The following is an 18,680-nucleotide window of genomic DNA, read 5'->3' on the forward strand; positions in this document are numbered from 1 at the left end:
GGGCTCATTCATATGCAGTCTAAGATACCTGTTTGCTTTTTTTTTTTAAACTCTTACCTTCCGTCTTAGAATCAATATTCTGTATTGGCTCCAAGGCAGAAGAGTGGTAAGGGCTAGGCAATGGGGGTCAAGTGACTTGCCCAAGGTCACCCAGCTGGGAAGTGTCTGAGGTCAAATTTGAACCCAGGACCTCCCATCTCTAGGTCTGGTTCTCCATCCACTGAGCCACCCAGCTGCCGCAAAGATACCTGTTTATTAATCTCTCAGCTGGTTCGATAAGTTGACTGGGGCTCCACAATCTCCAAACCAAAACCATAACCCAAATCCAATACCACTAACTTAAGAACCAACAACTGCTAAATGGACACTAGTTAGAGCTTTAATAATTAATTAAAAATTTGGTTTGACCAAAATAATGTTTAAAAAAAGAGAACTGTGGTTGCCGTATATAAAATTAACTTCTCAAGTCAAAATGTTGTGAGTAGCTCTTAATTTAACTTAATATAAATGTATTAAAAGGAGGGAAATGTATGAGGGAAGTAGAAAATATTTCCTAGCCTACCACCCTAGAGCTCCAATCTGAAGCAATTCAGCTCACTCCCTGACAAAGTTCCAGTCTCCATGTGGAAGTCCAGTAGCCTCTTCAACAAGGGTTGGGGTTCCTTCAGCTAGAATCCCAACACTGAATCTATGCGCAGAAGCACAGAATGCTTCTTCAGCCTGACCCACCAAGGCCAAGTGTCTACCTCACAGAATGAATCGCAGGAAAAAAACCTCCTCTTCAGCCAAATTCCTCCTCAGGAGTCCTTCCTTGGGCAGGCTTTTTATAATCAGTTTCTCTGCATCCCTTCCTGTCTCTCTCCCACAGGAACCAGTCACAGCCTCCCAATTTGCCTGGCACTGCAAGGGGGGGGGGGGGGAGTGCTTGTGGCCTTTTAAGGCATGAACTTTCCTTGTTAGTGACTTACAAAGTGTTAAATGAGGGTACTTTAAGTCCTTGATTGATTGGCTTAAGATAGACAAAGGGAATAAAAATTCCCTTTCACAGAGCTATCCTGATTTCCAGCTATTCAAGGACTGCCTCTAGTAATAGCAAGGAGAATATTGCTCTGGGTTTTGAACCAAACATTATTTGTTATTATTAAAGAGAATTTACTAGACACTCTTCTTTAAAAATAATTATTTTAATTTAGTTGCAAAAAGGTAGAAATAACATAAATATCCAACAATAAAGCAATAGTTGAACCAAACATTCTTCTACATTCTTAAAGAACGGTGTTCATATTTTATATGCCAGAATTCATGTAAGTGTAGTTATGTTAAGTTTACAACAAAGCAATTTTTAAAATTAGTCTGATTTTATTAAATTAGTTATTTTTAAACTCTAAACAATTAAATTCAGTTGCTTGTTCAATCCTTTTAAATTTTTTCCTTGTGTATGAGTGATTTTTGTTGGTAATTCCTCTTTCTTATTTTAACTTTTAAATATTTTTTCCATGTTTCCATGATTCGTTTTCTTTCCCTCCCCTCTTCCCTCCCCCATTCCAAAGTGACAAGCAGTTCCATTGGGTTGTACAAATGTTATCACTTGATAACTATTTCCATATTATTCAGAAAATTCCTAGTTAATGTCAACTAGAAAAAACACAGAACTATTAAATAGTCAAAATCACTCTTTAATCAAGGGAAGAGGGGTTAGCGCTACTAATACCACAGACAACAGAGCTGCTTCCCAAGACTGCACAGAGTCAAGACACCCTGGTCACCAGCCCCTGGGAGTGCCACCGACTCAGGATGGACTCCTAGGAACAAAACAACTTGGGGAGCCTATATACCACTCTAGATGACCTGGGGGTTTAGGATTAGGGGGACAGTTGATTGACTTTACAGTGGTGAGAAAGGAAAATGAGGCTTTCCAGACAGGACTAACAGTGAGGGGCTGATGCCCTACAATGGACACAAAAGGGAAAGACTCAGCCCAGGGCTGGGCCACCTTGGTAATGGACCTAAGCCTAGAGGGAGAAACCATTGGGACAAAAGGGATGCTTAATATTGGGTGGGATGAGCTGTTCCCACCCAAACTACCAGGAAGTTCACTGTCTGGTGAAGAGGGACCTTCCCTCAGGGGGAAACCTCTCCTGCAATAAGGTCAAAACCTGGGGTTTCTACACTCAAACTAAATAAACTGGGGATCTCTAGATTTCCATGTTGACATTAGAATAAATTAAAGCATTATAAGCTTTAGATTCAGCAAATACAAACAAAAGTCAAACCATAATAAAATGTTTATCAAAATGTGTTCATAAAAACTATTTATATTTTTAAAGAAGAAAAACACCTAGACTTTAACAAAATCATGTGTACAACATTTATTCAATGTCTCTGATGACTCCTCCTGGGATATGCTTCTTCAACTATATTGTCAGTGTAAGGAGAAAGTATTGTTTTGCTTCATTCAAGTGGGTCGCCTAAGCACAAAGTCATGCTCAGAAGATACGATTTCGTTGAATGATAGTAAATGATTGAAGATGTTTCTTTTTTTCTTTCCTGGAGTAGCTTGACCAGAAGAAAAAACCAAAGAAGAAAAAGAAACCACTGGAAACAAGAAAGCAAAGAAATGAGATACATCAGAGGACCAGGTTTATCCAGGAGCTTAAGCCAGCAGAAGATGGCCAGGTAAGAAAAACGCAGTGGTTGACTTCTACTATCTAGTTTCAGAGCTGCAAGGCAAGGATCCTAAAGGAAAGTCCAGTTGAGGAGCATGTCCCTGTCCATCTCCCACCTTGCCATACCAACTAAAGACTTCAGGGAGTTTTCCCTTGTTTGAGATCTGGGACTCCCTCTCTTGCTTGAGGTCAGCTCTGTCTCACTCCCAAAGGGAGAGCTCCTTCAGTCCATAGTGTTTGGTATATTTATTCTCATATACTTTTTTTAAAACCCATATCATGTCTTAAAAATCAATAGTGTGTATTAGTTCCAAGATAGAAGAGAGTGGTAAGAGATTTTAAGTGACCTCTCTCAGGGTTACACAGTTTAGAAGTACCAGAGTTCACATTTGAACCCAGGACCTCCCATCTCCAGGCCTAGCTCTCAATCCACTGAGCCACCCAGCTGCTCCCTATACATATACTTACATATTTATTCTCACAGATACACTTTCTCTGATTCTGCTGTTTTTTGGGGTTTTTTTGCTATCAACTTGGATAAAAGGATTTCAGAACTCATCTCTAGGTTTCTAGGGCCAACTTCTTTGGGCCCAGAAGCCTTCCCTTGCCTAGGGAATTCTCCTGGCACCTCTGGATCCGATTTCAGCCAGAGCCCTTTGATACTTCATTCCAGCCTCCACAGAGATGGGCCCAGGGTGTGGTTATTTTGGTCTTTGTCTCAGGACAGGTCTCCAAGGACATCATGTGCTGATAAAGGCTAAGGCTGGGAAACACTGGCCTTCCTTCTGCAGATTCAAGATACTTAGACATAGAGGGCTCTGCCTGAGCCTCAAAGGCTCATTGAAGCTTTTTTTTGTTTTTTTTAATTTCACTTTTCAGTGACTAGAACTGCAACAGTTCAAATACCAGAGATAGGAATTTGTGTGTTTTTAGGCTGATTAAAAACATGCTCTTTCCAATAATTGTAGCAGGAAAAACCAGAATTTGCCCCTGTGGTGAAAAAGCAGTCCATCTTTTTCAAAAGTTCAGAGGCTCTTACAAATGAAAAGTCCTCCCGGGTGAAAAATGAGAACTTAAAGTTTAATGAGGTAAGATTTCCATTTGAATGTTTCTCCACTAAACCAGCAGCCCTCTAACATCTGAAATGTGAAAAGCTCCTCAGCATTTGGAATTCCTGAGAATAACCCCATTTCCAAAGGACTTTAAGGTTTACAAAGCGCTTTCCTCACCAGCCTCAGGAAAAGCTGGCAGGTGAACATTTGCGGAAGGAGAGGGAGCCCAGGGAAGGAAGTGGCCCAGAATCACCTTGCTAGGGAAGTGCAGAGCTGAAACTGGCCCAAACGCTGTAGTTAAGTCTGGCTTCTAAGGATTATTGTCAGTAAATTCATTTACTCTGAAAACAAAAGTGTGGGTAACCAGAGACGCATCCATAAAACACTGGGATCTCTTTGAAGGCTGTTCTTGGGAACCTGTAGCGTGTCATTAGCTCACAATGAAGAACCACCTTTACTTTTTTTTAATGAAATTGACTGATAACTTTTATGCTTATATGCCATACATATCCCGCTCTCCTCCCCCACCTATCAGGCCCTCTGAGCAGAACTAATTAACACATGAATTAAGTTGGACAATATCTGCAGTATTCAGCCCCCAGTTTCCTTCTCCCCACTTCAAAGAAAGGAAGAAAGTATAGTTTGGCAGCTCTTCTCCAGGGTCAGCTAGTGCTCACTTTTTAATGCTCCTGTAACTAAACTTTCTGGAGTACAATCCCAGATAAACTATTCTTTGCTGAATTCTGCTCTCTATCCAATATAACGAGGTTCCAGCCTACTCTAAGAATCCACTACTAAGGGGACTTGGACAGGCTGACTGGCTCCATACACCCGGATTCAACTATCCTGTCCTCCCAACAATGTTATCTATCACAGAGCATTCGTTTGCATTTTAAATGGATTTTTGAACTAATCATATGATTAAATGGAACATATAATTTTACTTTTTTTTCATTGCAGTTAAGTGGCTCCCTGAATCACTCAAAACTGACCATCATATCTCTGATTAAGTACAAAGATAAGTCTGTATGACCCTGGACAAGTCACTTAATGCTACCTCTATTCTGCCTTAGAATTAATAGTTAGAAGGAAAAGGCTAAAAAAAATAAAATCACACATTTTTTAGTGATATTGGCCCAGGCTTTTAAATGAAATTCAGGAATGGGGGCCAGATTTTTGTTCAAATTATATGATCAAGATAATGCGTACTCCTTAAGCACTTAACTAGCTGACAGTCTTAGAATGTGCCCCGTGGTAGATGCAGCCCACCCATCTAAAGTGAGAAGGGGCAGCAGATCATTCACGTTAGCTGCTACTGGCGACTTACCTCATTTGGTCTTGACAAGAACTTTGTTAAGGTCCAGATATGTTGTCTTTATTGCACCAATGATTGGTCCATTCCCATCCCCATCCCTACCCAAGTGTTCTGGCTCCAGGGTTAGTGTTCCATCGCATACCAGTGGGAAGGATTTCCCCCCAAAATCCTTACCTTCTGCCTTATAAATAATCCTTAAGACACAAAGGTAAGGACAAGGCAAATGGGGGTAAGTGACTTGCCCAAGGTCACACAGCTAGGAAGTTATTTGATGCCAGATTTGAATCCAGGACCTCCTGACTCCAGGCCTGGCCCTTCATCCACTATGCCACTCTACTTAGACCATGACCAACCCAAAGACCTCTCCCTAAGTGAAGAGGTGCATCACCAGAAAATTGGCCATCAGGGAACAGATTTGGGGAGAGCACAGCAACCCACGAAGATGGTTTATAGGGACAGAAGAGCTCTGGTCTGTACCATTAGAGAGATTCATGAAGTGCTGCTCAAAATTAGACTGAAATGTCATGCCTTTAAAGTTTACTGTGGTATAGCAGAGAGAACCCGTGCTTGGAGCCGGCAGAGACCTGGGTTTGCATCCCACTGCTAGCATTTACTAGCTGTAGGAAGCTACTTAGCCTCTCTCAGCTGTAGTTTCCTCATCCATAAAATGGAAAATCACAAGCTCATGGAATTGGAAGGGGCCTTTGAGGTCATCTAGTCCAGTCTAGAAGCTGAAGAAAAGTTAAGTGACTTGACCAAGGTCATACAGGGAATAAGTGCTGGGCTCTGACCCCACTAAACCATGTCTTCCCCTGCACTGTACAGCCTCCTAGAGGCTGCTGAGGTCAAATGTGAGCTCCGTAAATGAAGCGCTTTGTAAACTTCAAAGGACTCTGTGAATGTTAGCGCCGCATGATACCCTCAGGAAGAGGTAGGCCTTCAAATAGGAAAGTTTGAAGGGGAACTCAGGGGAGATCACCTCTTCCCGTACACAGCTGAAAACGCCTCCTCTCCTCCTCGGCGTCCCTGCTGTAGCCGGTTTGACGGTCTGGGTTTGGGTACCTTGCCGCGGGCCTGGCCTCTGATCCTTTCCATGAACCTGCGTCCGAGTCCGGCGGGCAGCCTTTAAAGTGCTTCTGGTTGGGGAATCATCGAGCTTAGGCCTGGTTCCAAAGTATACTGAGTCGCAGATAGGTGGGGGAAATGCAGATACTTCTCAGGCGTTGGGTACGACATTCTGCCAGACTCTGGCAGCCCCCAAACGGGCTCTGCTCTCAAGGAGTTCACAGTCTGAGGAAAAAATGAACCGATAGCTGGGATTGAGGAGAGAGGCTCAGTCAGTGCTAGAGTGGCCCCCTTCCAGTGGGGGAAGGGAAAGGGAAGGAGGGGAGGGGCTTCACTGTAAGCGGATTCAATGTTCAGTATTTTGTTCCGACAGAACAAGAAACCAGGTTTCAAAATGGCAGACCCTCGGAGGAAGGGCTCGACCATCAATAACGAGGTAACTTCAGGTATGAAGCAAATCAGGTCTAGGAACAGATATTCTGCAAACAAGATCCCCCTATTCCAGACTTCCTTTCACACCCACATGTATCCACAGGACTCTGATACTCTGTGTTACAAATAACGCTGCCAACACAAATGATGTTTCCTGGTAGACACTGATTAGGTCTGGGATATATTATGTAATCTGGGAAGAATTATGTCATTGTATAACAGTAGACTAAATATTATATTGGTCATATACTTGTTCTTATATTTTGTTTTTAATCTACATATTTTCTAGAATCATGTCTTATGGATTATTTTCCATCAAAATGTGACCATGATGTACATAAACATCTGCTATCCCTTTAGTAAACTTCTTGGGAATTGAAATGCATGTTTACTAAACTCCAAGAGAAGTGTACCTTGCTTTATGTAATAAATTATTCCCTAAAATGATACATAAATCAAATTTTTGTATATCAGGCCCTATGTAGTTAGAAAGCATTCTACTTAAAAGAATTCTGTGGTGAATGCTACTCCAAGTTAATAATTACCCCATTTTCTGAATTCTAAATAAATCATGTTTGCTTAAAGCAAGGTAGGCTTCTAGATAGAGTAAGCAAGCAACTCATGGACAACTCAAATTTTAACCTTGCTTATGTTACGCTAGAAAATAATGTAATTGCTTTTATAACTCAATTAAAATTCTATGTTCAACTAACTGGTTCTCTAACCTAGCAGTTGTTTTTGGTTTATTGACACTATAAATGTGTAATTTCCTATTTATTTTTTATTTTATGAAAACTTTTCCCTTCCATATTAAAATCAATACTTGTATTGGTTGCAAGGCAGAAGAGCATTAAGGGCTAGACAGTGGGGGTTAAGTCACATTCTCTGCCCCTCTCTCTCCTCCCCACCCCAATCAACCACTGCTGACTAGTTGGCTAATGGTTAGAATGATTGGAAGAGACCTTTGACTCTTGGCACAGAGGAAGAGAGCCCCATCCACTGCCAAAGTAGCCGCTGTGGCTTGCAAGACTTCCTGCTCCCTGCTAATACCACGCCTAAGGAACTTTGTTTCAGATGCCATTTGTCAAAACGGAAAGGAAGCGGGGGTAGACTTGCTAGGATCATTGGATGGCCATGCCAAGCCCCACCACAGAGCCCTTTTGGGAGGGGCCACATGTTTCTTCTTCAAAAAGAACAAATTGGCTTCCTTGGGATGAGGCAAAAGGAGTTACAAGAGAGCCACATGCCCTAGAAAGGAACATCCTCTTAAGACTATTATCTTTTTCTTTGTATTTTGGCCACAGGAAAGAGCTATAATTTCTTGTTCTTTTCATCTCATTCAATGGGGTTCATATAGAAACAGTCTCAGGACAAAGAACTATCAACTGTTATTCTTTGATGCTTCCCGATCAATGGACTGATGATGACTGATTTTCCTCACTGAACAATAGTGGGAGGTAGGGCAACTAGTAGAGTACTGTGCCTGGAGTCAAGAGGCCTCATTTCTCCGAGTTTAAATCTGGCCACAGACATTACTAGCTGTGTGACCCTCTATAAGTCACTTAATCCTGTTTGCCTCCGTTTCCTCATCTGTAAAATGAACTAGAGAAGGAAATCGCAAACTACTCCAGTATTTTTACCAAAGAAAACCCCAAATGGGGTCATGAAGAATCAGACATGACTGAAATAACTAAACAACCACATCAACCAGAAATTGGGAGGTAAACTCATCTTCTGTAGACTCACTGAAAGAATCTTAGGAACAGGGAACAACTCTAGTAGTCCGTAAGAGGCAAGAGTTCTGTCTGTGTACTTCGTGTTCCAACATGGCTTTCTTCCTTTAGATCTCTATATTTTGAGAGCTCTTCATTCCATGTTGTTGGGAGACTCCTTGGTATTGCACCATCTATTAAAAACATTGTTCTATTTTTGTGGGTCCACATTATATCTGGGCAATTATGGGCAAGTTTTGCCAGTAACCATGCTCTAATATGGCTCCTTTGTTGAATTTTCCAGGATATTTTGAGAATTTGTCATCTGTTAGTTTAGGAAGGCTAATGAGCTTCTAAAGTCTAAGAATCACCAGTAGATATTCAGTAGCTGTGATGTGGACAGACTGCCATTTTATTCCCCCAGGTTACCTCATAGCTCTAATTCTATGACTGTATCCATCTTAACTTTAATCTAGCCAGAATCTTATCCCTAGACTTGATCAGAAGACTTTTCTCTGCGTTAGAGGTAGTTGGGGGTGCTACAGTGCATAGTGTTGGGAGTCGGGAAAACCCAAGTTCAAATCCTGCCTCAGATACTTATGCCTATGTGATCCTGGCCAAGTCTCTTAACCCTGTTTGTTTCTTCAAATGGAAAATAAGCTGAGGAAGGAAATGGCAAACCATTCCAGGATCTTTGCCAAGACAGCTACAAATGGAGTCAGGAAGAGTCTAACACAACTGAAACAATCAAACAACAAAAACATTTGGGTAGTAATCATCATTGTTACTGTTATTAATAAAAAAAAAAGACTAGTCTCATGAATTCTAATAGAGCTGTCAAGATAACTACTTCCAGCTGTGAAAAGCAGCATGGGAATATTTTGAATTTTAAAAGCCTGAATGTTAAGAATTAACTAAGGTTAAGAGTTTTCGATTCTGTTTTAAGAATTCAGTAAAGGGGGGAAAAATTTAGTAAAGGAAAAGAGAAGCGAATAAGCATTTACATAGCCAGAAGCTATGCTGAGGCCTTTTAATAATGATCTCATTTGATCCTCACATCAATCTGTGGGGCAGGTAGGTGCTATTAGCATTTCTATTTTATAGCTGAGGAAACTGCAGAGGTTGTGACTTGCCAAGAGTCACACAGTTAGTGCCAGAAGCAGTGTTTGGACTCAAGTCTTCCTGACTCTAGGCCCAGCACTCTCTATGGCACTACCTCTCCCAGCCTCCCCCCTCCCCCCCAGTAGAGAAGAATATTCTAATCAAGTCTAAGCCTGGCTAGATTGAGGTTAAGCTGAATAGAATCATAGAATAAGAGCTAGAAGGTAACCTGGAGAATCATCTTAGACTACTAAAGTTATTTTTTTTTAAATAACCCTCACCTTCCATCTTGGAGTCAATACTGTTGGTTCCAAGGCAGAAGAGCAATAAGGGCTAGGCAATGGGGATCAAGTGACTTGCCCAAGGTCACATAGCTAGAAAAGGGTCAGGGGCTAAATTTGAACCCAGGACCTCCCATCTCTGGGCCTGGCTCTCCATTTTCTGAGGCACCCAGCTGCCCCTAAGGCTTTTTTAACGTGGAGTCCATGAACTTCGGGATTTTTTATATTTCAATTGGTGTATTTCAACATAATTGGTTTCCTTTGTAATCCTATATATTTTATTTTATGCATTTTACAAACACAATTCTGAGAAAGGGTCTGTCTATAGGCTTCACTATACTAACAAAAAAGGGATCCAAGCCACATACTTAAGAAAACTGAGGCCTAGAGAAATGAAATAACTCACCCAAGTTCACAGAGGGAGAAAACTGCAAATAGGACCAAATTGTGCCTCAGACCATACTTCTATTTAAGGATCTAAATTGAGCCCTTAGGTCTTATTCCATGTATATCACCATGAATAATATTGTTTTAAGCTCACTTTTAATGGTTTTCCAACAAAACTTTTTTTAGAAAGTTTTTTTTTTGAAAGGTCTAAGAATATATGACTCTGTTTTGAATCTCAATGAAACACCTACTGAAGAAACCTCACTGTTTGGACCACAAGACCCCACCACCTGTGAACCCCAATTTTCTGTTCTTGGGAGCAGAGGAGTTGGCCCCCAAACCTAAATACATGTATACATACATATCCTCATTTTACACATACATATAAACACATATGTATGTAAAATGATGAAAAATGTAATAAAAGCAAAACTTTTTCGACTAGAATGTTAGATTCAATCGATATCCTTAAGGGATACGTACCTATCTTAGAGGGAACAAAGGCCCTGTCTTTTTTTTCCCCAATCAGGAATTAGCCTACCATAAAAAGAGTTTAAATCATGGAGTTTTGCTAGCTATCTGTCCACCGTGGGGTGTCCAGGTCACATTGCCTTTAACTGTCTGAGCTGGGGGGATATAAACCCACCACCTAAGAAGCGCTTGCCTTGACTGCAGTGGGACAATTTCCCAGGCTTTTCAAATGGTTTTCTTCATCTCAAAGGAGGCGAACGTTTCTAGTCCACAAAAGGCCGGCCTCCTGGAAGAAGGCCTTAGAGGACAAAACAGACTTTGTTGTTCTGTCAACATACCGGGCTGCGTTCCAGATGATTTGTAAATGGTACAGGTGACATTTCTGTTTGTTTCTTATCAGCCTATTCATGGAAGGAAAAGATGTGCAGGTACCAAAACTCTCTGTTAATGCAGCCAGACCTGAACCACCATCAGCCTTTGCTCATCTCTTCGGTGTCTCCAGAACGAAGCAAGAACACTTTAGCCATTAGGCAGTACCCACCTCCACTCTTTCTGCAACTGAGCCAAGAGGGCTGTGAGAAACAGGCGATTTTACGTAGTCTGATTCAGCAAGGTAATTACTTAGGGACAGGAGACAGGAAGGCTTGGGCCCAAGACCTGTGTGACGGTGGACGAGTTACTTAGCCTTTTGGTGGCTTCAGGCCACTCTAAGGGGAACGGCCACCCCATAAAGGGTCCCCCCTCCCAGGCTCAAACCAATGCTGAAAGAGCCGGCTCCCCCATCAGCCATTGCCCTTGTCCAGTCTCCAGGAAGCCAGATTCTCTTGAGATGACCTTCATGCCCCTCTCCCGCCCAGGCTGGTGTTGGAACTGGGAGTCGGGAAGCCCTGGATTCTCATTCTCCCACTTCCATTCAGTAATTGTATGAGTCATCTCTAGGAGCCTCAGTTGGACTAGATGGGCATTAAGGATTGTTCCAGCTCTAAATCTAAGCTTCCAAATCCCTTGACTCTCAATGGTCAGCCTTATCTGTAAGGAGGGATTAGAACTGTGGGAATCAGCCCCAAGAGCCTTGAATAGTGAGCTCCAGTTGGCTCTGGCACTAACAGGGAGTGATGCGGCCTTGGGGAACTCACCTAAACGGGCACCAATTTCCTCATCTGTAAAATGAGATTGTTAGCCTATCAATTTTTATCAAAATTTAGTCATACAGAACTTTTTGAACTATAATTGACTGCACACATAAATACTGGGGGAAAGCGCATAGGTTGCCCGACAGGCTGTTGTATGTTTTGAGAAATGGGGACGTTCTCAACCAAATCCTCCCGTATTTTTGGAAGCAAAAATGTTTGATTCATCTATCTGAAAGATGATTCTTTTACAGGTTGGGCTCTGCTTTGGTCTATAGACCATACCTAACAGAGTGCTTTGTGTTCATGGTGGGAAAAATCCTTTCTAAAGAGGGTTTCCAGGAAGAAAGCAACCAACACACACAAAAAAGGTGACCAGAGCTTAGTCCTAGGATGACATTCACTTTAACCTCCCTTAGGATAGCAACTATTTTTTAATATATATAAAAACCTTTCCCTTCTGTCTTGGAATCAATACTGTGTATTGGTTCCAAGGCAGAAGAGTGGGAAGGGCTAGGCAATGGGGGTTAAGTGACTTGCCCAGGGTCACACAGCTGGGAAGTGTCTGAGGCCAGATTTGAACCTAGGACCTCCCGTCTCTAGGCCTGGTTCTCCATCCACTGAGCCACCCAGCTGCCCCTGCAACTATTTAATTATAATTTTATTCCTTCTTCACCCTCAGCCCCTGCAACCATTGCCTGGCACACTGCTTTGCAAATAAATGGTTTAGTATATGAAGCAAATATTGAATATCTATTATATGCCTAATACTCTCAATGTTCTACGTGCTGTGGAAAGGAGTATTTCTTTTAGGACAGACAGGTCTGAGGATAAAATATTTTTCTTTCAACCTATCATGGTCATCACTAGAAGAATCTTCATTTCTTGCCCATCCCAAGTCTAGGCCAAAGGCCCCAGGAGCACACGATTCACTGTATTTTATAAAAAAGACAATGCACAACTTGTTTCTCCATGTTAATCAAGTCTGTCTCCTCTCTTCCAACTCCATCCAGGCAAGTGGACGCCATCCCATCCTCCATCTTCTATAACACCGAGGTACTACAGAGATGTGTGAGAAGATTAACCTTGTAGTAGTAGTAATTACTATCCAGGGACATTCCACCTAACAAATACCCACTGTGTCTGCCATGTGTGACCCTGTGCTAGCTCCCAAAGAGTTTGTGATGTAGCTTCTAAACAGGAGGTGAAAAAAGATTCCAGATACTGCTTTTGGTCTGATCAGTGACTTAGCCCAGATTCGTACAGAACTAACCCCAGTGGCGTGGAGGAAAAACCGTTATGTCGAGAGACAGTCTCCTCCAGTCACCAGTTTGCCAAAAAGTAGCCGTCACTAGCTCTCAACACCCTCATCTCTAAGCCAGAATGGTAATAGCCGCCCAGCCCTGTGGCAGCTGGCAGATCAGTCTGGGGGATGTACGAGAATGAAGTATACTCTAAAGTATCCATTAGCACCATTATCTAACAAAATCCTCTACATATGCGTCAATGGACTGGGAACGAATTGCCATCTCTGCTGGCTAATAATCATTATACTGGATTGCTACCCACAGCACCCAGCCTTGGCATTTTCTTGCATGATCCAGTAATGCAAATACCATCCGTGGGAGACAGGGAAAACCACAGTAGGCACCATCTGAGCTGAGCTTGTGAAGCTAAGCAGAGACTTTACAAAGATGGCAGGAGACTGAATAGTGGATCATGAAAATGTCTGTGGCAGGAGAGAAGTACTTGCAGCATCAGGTATTACTGTAGTAGAACACTCCTGGTCACAAATAGACAAGAGGAAAAAACAAGGCCAGAAATCCCAATGAGGCAAATTAAATTACTGGCAATTGAGTAGAATGTAAACAAAAAACAAACAAAAAAAAGGGGATTTCTGCCCTGGGATGGCGGGGTGGGGAGATGAGGGAAGAGTGACTATTATTTTCTGTATAAGACAGCAAATAAATTATAGTTATTTTGTAATGACTATTTCCAGATTCTTTAGAACCTGTGTTTGAAAGCTTCTCCCTGTCCTGGGGTTTGCTACTTAAATTCATTCACTCCAGAGCAAGGATCCAGGAGTCTGTGTGATTTGAGAATAGTTACTGTCCCTCTCTGAAGCCCTGTATACATATGTAACTAGCTTGCTTGGGCTAAGTGCATAATCCCGTGGACACCACCGAGGGCAGATACCACAAGCAAAAAGGCAGCTCGGATAAAGGAGAGCTCACCTTGGAGCCAGCTGTCCCTTGCTCCAGGTTCTGGTTCCTTTACCAATGTAGCCAGTGTTGCTTCATTTTTCTCATCAGTAAATGGGAATAAGAATCTTTGCTCTTGGTGTCCTTCTGCCTGGTCTATACCAAGTGGACCCATAACGTTTGTTTCTAGTGGGAGAGGCTCGTCCTTTAGAAGTTCCCCCTTTTTTTTTTCTAATTTGCTATAGGAAGCCTTTGTCTTCCAGACACAGAAATAGAAAACCAGGCTCATGGAGCACCTGGGTCCTGGAGTTTAAGAACATAACAACAACAAAGTGAGTGTTAACTCCCATCAGGTCTATGGTGGTAATTTTATCCCAGAAGCCCTTTCTGATTTGGAATGTCTAAATATTAGTATACTCAGCATGGCACTAATGTGTCTGTCCATCATCTTAGACCATACGTTTAATGCATTCAAATACTAAATAGAAATGTCTTATATGCTTCAAAATCTTTGACAATTTTAAGAAAATTAAAAATAATCCTCTATTGAGAGGAGTTATTAGAGCAAGTGATGTTTGGGGTTCCCCCTCCCCAAATCCCGGGGTCTTTGCTATGTTTCCTCAAGAAAATTTTTTCATAGCTATTAGCCAGCTTACCTTTGATTCCTTTCTCATTTACAGTAATCCAATCCAATCAAGCCTTAGGCTTTAGTTGTGCCAGGTAATAAAAATGTTACCAGTTCCTTTGAGATTCCTCCGTCATCTTCATGCGTGCTATACTTGCATTGCCTTTATTTTAGAAGGTCTGGTGATCCCCACCCTCTCCCATCTAGCTGGCAGCACTAACCAAACCCCAGGGTTCTGGGGAGGAGAAAATGACTACCCAAGGGCCTGAACCCTAACCCCAACCTTCTTATAACTCGGGCTCCTTGCTTCTTCCACTGAAAAGGTTACAACCCAGGCTTGGGGATAGCAGGCATTGACTTTTATCCAGATGACTGCCTTAGTTACACCATGGCGATTTGTCCTTTCCCTGGGGATCGATACTACACATCCACAGTTAGGATGGTGTGCCACCCATTTCACTAAGTGATTCATTCATCCCTTTCCCAATAGCTTATCCCTTTTTATCCAGTGGTACCTAGTTGTGTGATATAGTATTGTTCAATGGACTAGTTACCAGTAATATCTGAAGGTTAGCTATGGTTTCATATAGTCGCCTCTAAATAATTTTGGCATTTTCAATAGGTTCATTAAGGCAGGATCTTAAAAAATGTGGCTGACCCCCCCCCCCGCACCCCGAAATCCCACTCCCATCTTCCCTCCTCTCAAGAATCCAAGCAGGGAAGGGGCAGTCAGCAGCTTTTCTGTGCTCTGTTCAGCAACCTCACTTGGGAAAAAATCAAAAAGGAGCTCCTCACAAAAGGATGAGCATGAACTGAAACAATTTTTTCAATTGGCTAATGTGAATTTATCCAACTTTATCACCAAGTGAAAGCCTAATTTTTGCATTATGTGGAGCTCCTCAGCAGATGGCATTTTGTTTCTAAATCTGCTGAAATGCTTGCTTACTTAGGGGATCTGGGTTTGTGCTACACCGAGTCGTTTCCAAGGCCCCCCTTCCAGTTCTAAATATTCTGATAAAATTAAGTCCAAATGACAAGGAAGTTAGCATGCCCAAGTGAGATTAGTCCTTGAAGTTTCCAAGATTAGGAAGGAGAGGCGGTGTGGGGAGAGGAGTAAGGAAAGCCTTATATGGCCTTAAGAATGCATGTAACTTCAAGTATAAGGCTAGCACCTCCTCCTCAGTCGGGATAAAGCCCCCCCTGAAAAGGCAGGTCTAGAAAGGGCCTCAGTGTTAGATGGGAAATGGAACAGCTACAGTGAAAATGAGGAATGAAGCTGAAGGACAATTGTTTGTGCCTTTCTATCAGGTCCCTGTTCCGGATTCCAAAAGTAACTGCTCTGTCCGTGCTGCCGGGTAAAACTTTCTCTCTGACTTCTAAGATCCCTCAGAATCCGGTAAAAAGGAAAAGAAAGAGAAAAATGTGGAAACTTCTGGAAAGATCTAACCTGACTAAGAGAGAACAGCACAGTCTACTTGGAGAAAGGGGGAAACAATGCAAACAGAAAACATGGCTCCTAATCTTCAGTGATATCCAATAAAGATCTGAAAAAGACAAAGAATGCCTCGAAGAGAATCCACTTCTCAGAAGTAAGACTGTATTACTGGCAAGATAGCATGACAGAAGGATGTTCTCTGTAGGAATGCTCCCTGTCACAAGATATTAATGAGTACTCACAATACAAGTTATGAAGGAAAACAGAAAACAAGGCACACTCGTTCCCAGCAGTTTGCAGCTACTGCTTGGACAAATCAAAGACAAAAAGTTGCAGTCAATTTCCTCTCCCTTGAATACCAGTTTGGGTTCATCTAAAGCAAAAAGGATTTTGATTTGTAATCTGCTCCAACTGTAAGAATTTTTCTGGAAACTTCAAATTCAAGGTGGAGAAGGCAGGACAGGGAAGAGACTTCTCTATAGGAATCTCTCAAATTGATCCAAAAAAAATCAGTGTGGTATTTTGAGGTGTTTTGCTTTTTGTTTTGTTTTATTTTATTTCTCCATTAGCTTCCATAATATTCTCCTCTCCAGTGTTTGTGTCTTTCCCTGCAAAGTTATGGTTTGGGCTATATGATTTTTCTCAAGTGCCTTGCCAAGGAATTGCATTTTTACCAACTAAACAAACACAAGGATCATTTTAAAGCAGAATCTGATGTCAAAAATAAATGGACTCTACATTCCCCCTTGCTGGCCTCTGTATTCAGAGGCAAATCTAATTCCTACCATAAATTGTACTTGAAGATGACCAAGGAAACCATTTCCTTTTCATAGTCCATCATTTTGTATTTTTGACAAATACTGTTTTCCACTCTATTCAGGAAATGTATTTTTCTTATCACACTGCATTTTGCCTTTAAATACAGTTTTTTTCTGTAGGGAAGTAAGCCATCCTCTAACTGTCCTCCCCTTTTAATAAAGACTTGTTTTGCTTCCAAACTTATGTTATTTTTATTTTAACCTATTAAATACCAGTTATTCTCATTTAACATAAGGCACCAAAACATACTAAGAACTAAATAACAATCACTTTTGTTGTTCGGTTATTTCAGTCCTGCCTGATTCTTCTTGACCTATTTGGAGTTTTCTTTGCAAAGATACTGTAGTGGTTTGCCATTCCCTTCTCCAGCTCATTTTACACTTGCCTAGGAACACAGCTAGTAAGTGTCTGAGGCTGGATTTGAACTCAGAAATTTCCTGACTCAACTCTGTCTACTGAACCACCTTAGTTGTTCAAAATAACAATTAGAGTCTTTAGTAAAGTAAAATGGTGACAAGTGAACTATAAGAGTGCAGCATGGGAAATTTAGCCATTTAGCCATACTATTGAAGTACAGTTTGAGAGTCTGACTTATTACCTCCAGTATTTATGAAACACTAAGAATGATCTGGGGAAGAACTTGAGGCCTCTCTTTGTACCAATATTACCTCCAGTTCCAAGTGTGAGAGGGAGAGGAGGAGAAAAAACAAATTAGAGAGTGAGATGATGAGAGAATGAGGAAAAAGATGAAATGAAAAAGCCAAAGATGAGTGAGGGGAGAAATTAAAGAAAAATGAAAGCAAAACAAAAACATGGGGGAAAGGATTAAATTGTTTTCTTTTATCAATTCCATGTAATGAATTTTTTAAACAATTTAAAATTTTTTTTGATTTCCAAATTCCCTCCCTCCTTCCCCCTTCCACCCCCAAAAGGCAAGTAATTTTATACAGATTATACAAAACATTTCTTTCCATATTAGCCATGTTGCAAAAGAAAACATAGGCCCAAAGTAAGAAAAATGACATGAAAAAAGTATGCTTTGATCTGCATCCAGACTCTATTGGGTTTTTCTCTAGAGATGGAGAGTATTTTATTTACTTCATTAAGATATTCAGCATTTTCTTTGATCGCTATGTTGCTCAGAATGGCTAAGTCATTCACAACTGATCATCATATAATATTGCTGTTACTGTGTACGATGTTCTGGGTCTGCTCACTTTACATGAGTTCATATAAGTCTTCCCAAGTTTTTCTGAAACAATCCTGCCTGTCATTTTTTTTTCTTTTTAAACTCTAACTTTCTGTCTTAGAATCAATACTAAGTATCAGTTGCAAGGCAGAAGAGCCTTAATGGCTGGACAATTGGGGTTAAATGACTTGCCCAGGATCATGCAGCCAAGAGGTATTTTAGCTCAGATCTGAATCCAGACTCACCTTTGGGCCAGGCTCTCTATCCCCTGTGCTACCTAGCTGCCCCTGCACATCATTTTTTATAGCACTATAGTATTCCATCACAATCATATACCACAACTATTTCAGCCGTTTTGATGGGAATTTCCATTTATTTGCTACCACAAAAAGCTGCTCATTTTAATGTATATTTCTTTGAGCTCTTTGGGATATAGATTAGATAGTAGTATTGCTGGGTCAAAGGTATGCACAGTTTTATAGCCCTTGGGGCATAGTTCCAAAAATGCTGTCCAGAATGGTTCACAACTCCTCCAGTAGCGCTTTAGTGGCTCAGTTTTTCCGCCTCACCTCCAACAGTAGTCATTTCCTTTTCAGGCACATTAGCCAGTCTCCTAAGTGAGAGGTGGTACTTCAGTTTGTTTTAATTTGCATTTCTCTAATCAATGATGCTTTAGAGCATCTTTTATATGACTACAGATAGCTTTGATTTCTTCTGAAAGCCAATTGTTTCTATTCTTTGGCCATTTATCAATTGGGGAATGACTTGTCTTCTTATAAATTCGATTCAGTTCTCTGTT

The 18,680-nt window shown here is 41.3% G+C and overlaps 1 protein-coding gene across 5 annotated transcripts in view; it reads left to right on the forward strand.

Annotated features, from left to right (window-relative positions):
* AGBL2 (AGBL carboxypeptidase 2) overlaps positions 1-16,871 on the forward strand; it is a 76,491-nt gene extending 59,620 nt beyond the window's left edge. For 2 of the 5 annotated variants that reach the window (XM_056801757.1, XM_056801760.1), the window contains 7 exons: positions 2,557-2,676; positions 3,635-3,754; positions 6,472-6,544; positions 10,883-11,095; positions 12,626-12,668; positions 14,059-14,145; positions 15,747-16,871. In XM_056801757.1, the coding sequence (XP_056657735.1) occupies positions 2,557-2,676; positions 3,635-3,754; positions 6,472-6,544; positions 10,883-11,095; positions 12,626-12,668; positions 14,059-14,145; positions 15,747-15,978 (888 nt within the window). In that variant the 3' untranslated portion in view covers positions 15,979-16,871. Of the gene's footprint in view, positions 1-2,556; positions 2,677-3,634; positions 3,755-6,471; positions 6,545-10,882; positions 11,096-12,625; positions 12,669-13,183; positions 13,513-14,058; positions 14,146-15,746 lie in introns of those variants that run through there. The other 3 variants (XM_056801758.1, XM_056801759.1, XM_056801761.1) reach the window with 3 other exon arrangements.
* Positions 16,872-18,680: the final 1,809 nt, after the last annotated feature.

The sequence above is a fragment of the Monodelphis domestica genome, chromosome 6, assembly GCF_027887165.1.
Source record: "Monodelphis domestica isolate mMonDom1 chromosome 6, mMonDom1.pri, whole genome shotgun sequence".
NCBI lineage: Eukaryota > Metazoa > Chordata > Mammalia > Didelphimorphia > Didelphidae > Monodelphis > Monodelphis domestica.